Source organism: Halichoerus grypus, chromosome 8, assembly GCF_964656455.1.
Source record: "Halichoerus grypus chromosome 8, mHalGry1.hap1.1, whole genome shotgun sequence".
Taxonomy (NCBI): domain Eukaryota; kingdom Metazoa; phylum Chordata; class Mammalia; order Carnivora; family Phocidae; genus Halichoerus; species Halichoerus grypus.
The window spans coordinates 121,739,052-121,743,016 of NC_135719.1; the positions used below are offsets into that span (position 1 = coordinate 121,739,052).

The following is a 3,965-nucleotide window of genomic DNA, read 5'->3' on the forward strand; positions in this document are numbered from 1 at the left end:
GACAGTGAGAGTAACTTTTAGACACAGGAAAGTAAACTCCCTTCTCCCCTCATCCATCATGCTAGGTTACTTCTACTGCCCCCTTTTAGGCACAGTTACCCTGAAGAGAACAGGAAAAACAGAAATGGGGTCTGCAGTGGCACATCCTCAAATACAAAGGTGGGAGGAGGTTTAGAACAGATAGACATCAGCTTAAAAACGTCTCTCTGCTGTGCCTATGCCCAGAAAATAAAGAGACAACCTCCAGGGGAAAAAAAATGAAGTTTTAATATGGCTTATAACACTGAAGAGTAAGAAAGTACATGCTAGAAATCCTTTGGTGTGGTATTAATGCTTATGATCCTGATATGAAGGATCCTTAAAGGATCCTTTTTCTTTAAACAGTCAGGCATGCCCTAATGTTTTTCTACTATTAAAAGAAGAACTGGGGATTTGTCTAATGAGGCAGGAGACTTAGCTTTCCTCTTCTTCCCTCTCTCTTTTTTTTTTTTTTCGCTTACAAAGTACAAGAGGGCAAAATAAAACGAAAGCAGTAGAAGGAATAAGCCACAATAATGACAGGTAACCCAACATTGGCTTTGCTTCTACTACGGGCTTCCCAGGAGGTGGCCCGCTGTCAATACTGCCTCCATGGCCCGCGTGCTTGCAGTAAGGAGGCGCCCATCCACGGCGGCAGTGGCAATGCTGTTTATTATTGCAGACTCCGTGCAGGTGGCAGGTCTCGTTAGTCTGACAGTCTCGTGGTGGATGGGTCATATTGACACACTTCTTGTGGATGCATATCTTTTCTGGACCACACACTGTGCCCTCTTTCACTTGACCAATATCAGGTATGGCCATCCCTAAATGATAATCAGTGCCCCAGCAAGTGGTGTCATTGAAGTGAAGCTGATGCACTGTAGAATGCTGGATCAGACTGGGAATCACTTGCACATTTTCACACTGCACTCTTCCACATAGAATATCAGGGGCCTCACATTTTACATATATTAGGTCTGTGATACCACAGTGACCAAATCGATTTCCTTGGGTGTTGATTTCTTTGTAGCAACTCTGAGATGCACCCCTTGCATCTTTGCCAAAAATCTCCCTGCACTGTTTGTCATGGTTATTACAACTCCCTTTATAGCAGTAGGCATCGTCACCACAGGGAATCCCATCCTGTACATATACATCTTCTGGACACTGATGAAATGTCCCATTGCACCACTCTGGAAGGTCACATTCATTGATGTGATGTCTGCACAAAGTCCCTGATGGCATGAACTTGCAGTCTTTGCAACAAATTCCAAAAGTACAAGTAGCTCCAGGCTTCAGAGTGCAGTTCAACAGACAACAGGGATCATTTACACACTGGTGTATGGTCCCACAATCACACTCCTCTCCTTCTTCAACCACTAGGTTCCCACAGTACTGTACCCTCAAGATATTCCCTGGATATGGAGGTGAGTGAATACATAATCCACTCGTGAGAGTGTTGTCCCAATACTGGGCATAACTGCAATTGCTGAACCGAGTTGTCACCCTGTGGGAAGGATACATTATGCACCACTGAAGCCCACACACACATTGTTCAGTATCATGAGACATACCCAAATTATGACCAAGTTCATGGGACACAGTAAGTGCAAAATTATACAGACTGTCTCCTTCAAACACATCAATTCCACTGTTAAAAGGACGCTGGCATATTCCTCCGACATAGGCAACTCCAAGTTTTACGCCAAAATATTTTTTTATGAAAAGATGGGCAGTATCATGATGCAGTCGTGCATCAAGACTGAGAAACTTCCAAATAGCAAAATCCTCCATAAGTTGTTCTATGTTATCGGAGGCAACTAGGTTTCTTTCACTCCAGATTTCAATCCCGGTCAAAATTACATCAACCTCCAAAGGGTAATATAAGATATCTATTATACTGACAACATCAAATACTTCACGCTGTACTACTGTCACATTACTTTCGTAGTAAAGGAATCGAAGATGGTCCACAACTACTACCAGCTCAAGAAAGCGCAAGTGGGTCCACCAGCCCATGTAAGAGCTTTGCATCAGAGTAGAATTATATGATGCCCTCAACTGCAAATGGCGTGCTATTTCCTCTTCTGTTAACCCACATCTCATAGGTGGGAATTGTGTATCGTCACTGTCTATCTTATACACCAGGTGTTCAAATGTGGCAGAAAACCTCATTGGCTCAATTTCATAAGCAAGGTCATTAATCTGTAGCATTCCTCGAAAACCTCCAGAACAAGTACTGAGGGCAACCAGGGACTCAGGGATTCCTTCCACATAACCATGATAGTAGCAGTCATCAGGAACAAAAGGCTGATCCTGGTGGAGGGCATGCTGGTCCGTATAGGTGAATACCGGGAAGGGTTTGGAGATCAAGAGCTTCTTGACCCTAATGTGGACAATGTGTCTCTGGCCCCCAAACTGCAGGCTGTAGGAGAGCCAGCCTGGACCTTTTATACCTCTGCCCCTGCCAGTCACCTTCAAGGGGATCACCAATTCTGGGGAGAAGTGCTGGGAGGGCCTTGCCTGAGACTGGCCAGAAATGAACAGAGACATTCCTACCCCGAGTAGCAGAAGAGTGACCCTGGTGTGCACCAGGGCCTCACCCACTGCCATTATGGAGCTGTCATTATGGAGCCATCTGTCCAGGGCAGAAGAGGGCAGGGTGTGAGGCACTGCTGGTCTGGCTCCTCCCTCTGAGCTGCTTAGGGTGCAGAGCTGACCTTTATGGATCTGTGTTCTGGAAGAGGTGGACCATCAGAGTTGCAGTGCTGAAAGTGAAAATAAAGAAAAGAGCTAGGATGGGGTTGGTGGAGTAGGGAGAGTGGGAGAGAGAGAAGAAGGTGAGGTAAAAGTGATTCTTCAATTGGAATGTGGCTAGAATTAATAAAATGCCCGAGATTGTCATATACATATATACATATACATATATATGCATATATATACATATATATATACACTATACATACATATACATATGTATATAGGCAGAGGGTGGGGGAAGGACAGGTTTCCAGAGGAAGAGATGAAGGAGGTTAGTCATAGATGGATAATGATTGAAACTAGATGGTGGATACAAAAAATTTATTACATATTGTTTTCCAAACATGTAAATTGACATGAAATTTTCCATATTAAAAAGACTGACATCTGACTCCCAAATTGTTCCTCTTCCCAAAAATCTACTGGTACCCTGATATCTTCACTAAGCGTGTGGACAACCCATCCAAAACCCACCATTTTTTTTTGTCGCTTTATTCAGACTGTTTATTCCACCTCTCCTTTCCTGTGCAGACATCCTTTCTAGCCCCCATTCTGTCTGAGGTTAGCAAAGTAAGCCTTACTTAAGGGACTTATTAATTTGGGGAGGTCCCTTCAAAACAAGCCAAATTTTTATTTTATAATGCATTCTTATCTGCAGAAAAACTCTGGACACCCAAAGATGGGAAAACAGAGAACGGGCCACTATTTCGGGGCAAGGCAAACAACTCAATTGCCCCCAAACACAGCATGCAGGCAGCAGCCTTCTCTCCGCCCAGCCCAACTGCACCAGGTCTTCAATCATAAGAGACTCATCTTAGATGTGTAAATATAGATTCTAGTCTATATTTTTGCATGGCTGATGAGTTAGCTGAATTCTCTAGAGAAGGCTGGGATTGAGGAGCTTATACCTAGAGTCAGTTCATTAAAATGTTCAAAAGGCCACAATTCAAGTGGACTTACGCCATTCCTGTTGAAGACATAAATTTTAGCTCAGGTAAAAGTTAATTTTGCTTATTCACTGACTTTCAGTTAAAAGCATCAATGATTTGTTTAATATTTGAAAGCAAAAATTAAAACAAATTTGGAGACACATTTGAACACATACCGGTGACATGAGTATTCTACATAAGTACACAAATGGGATCACAGTAGTATAGAGTATGAGAAATATCTTCAGCATTATAATG

At 43.0% G+C, this 3,965-nt stretch overlaps 1 protein-coding gene across 1 annotated transcript; it reads right to left on the reverse strand.

Annotated features, from left to right (window-relative positions):
* Window positions 1-453: 453 nt before the first annotated feature.
* On the reverse strand, window positions 454-2,750 carry LOC118545167 (disintegrin and metalloproteinase domain-containing protein 20-like). The gene has a single exon (XM_036107267.2). The coding sequence runs from the start codon at window positions 2,629-2,631 to the stop codon at window positions 454-456; it is 2,178 nt and encodes a 725-aa protein (XP_035963160.2). The 5' UTR covers window positions 2,632-2,750.
* Between the last annotated feature and the right edge of the window lie 1,215 nt (window positions 2,751-3,965).

Coding starts and splice junctions, on each gene's coding strand:
- LOC118545167 (XM_036107267.2), bottom strand. CDS start 2,631: ATGGCAGTGGGTGAGGCCCTGGTGCACACCAGGGTCACTCTTCTGCTA.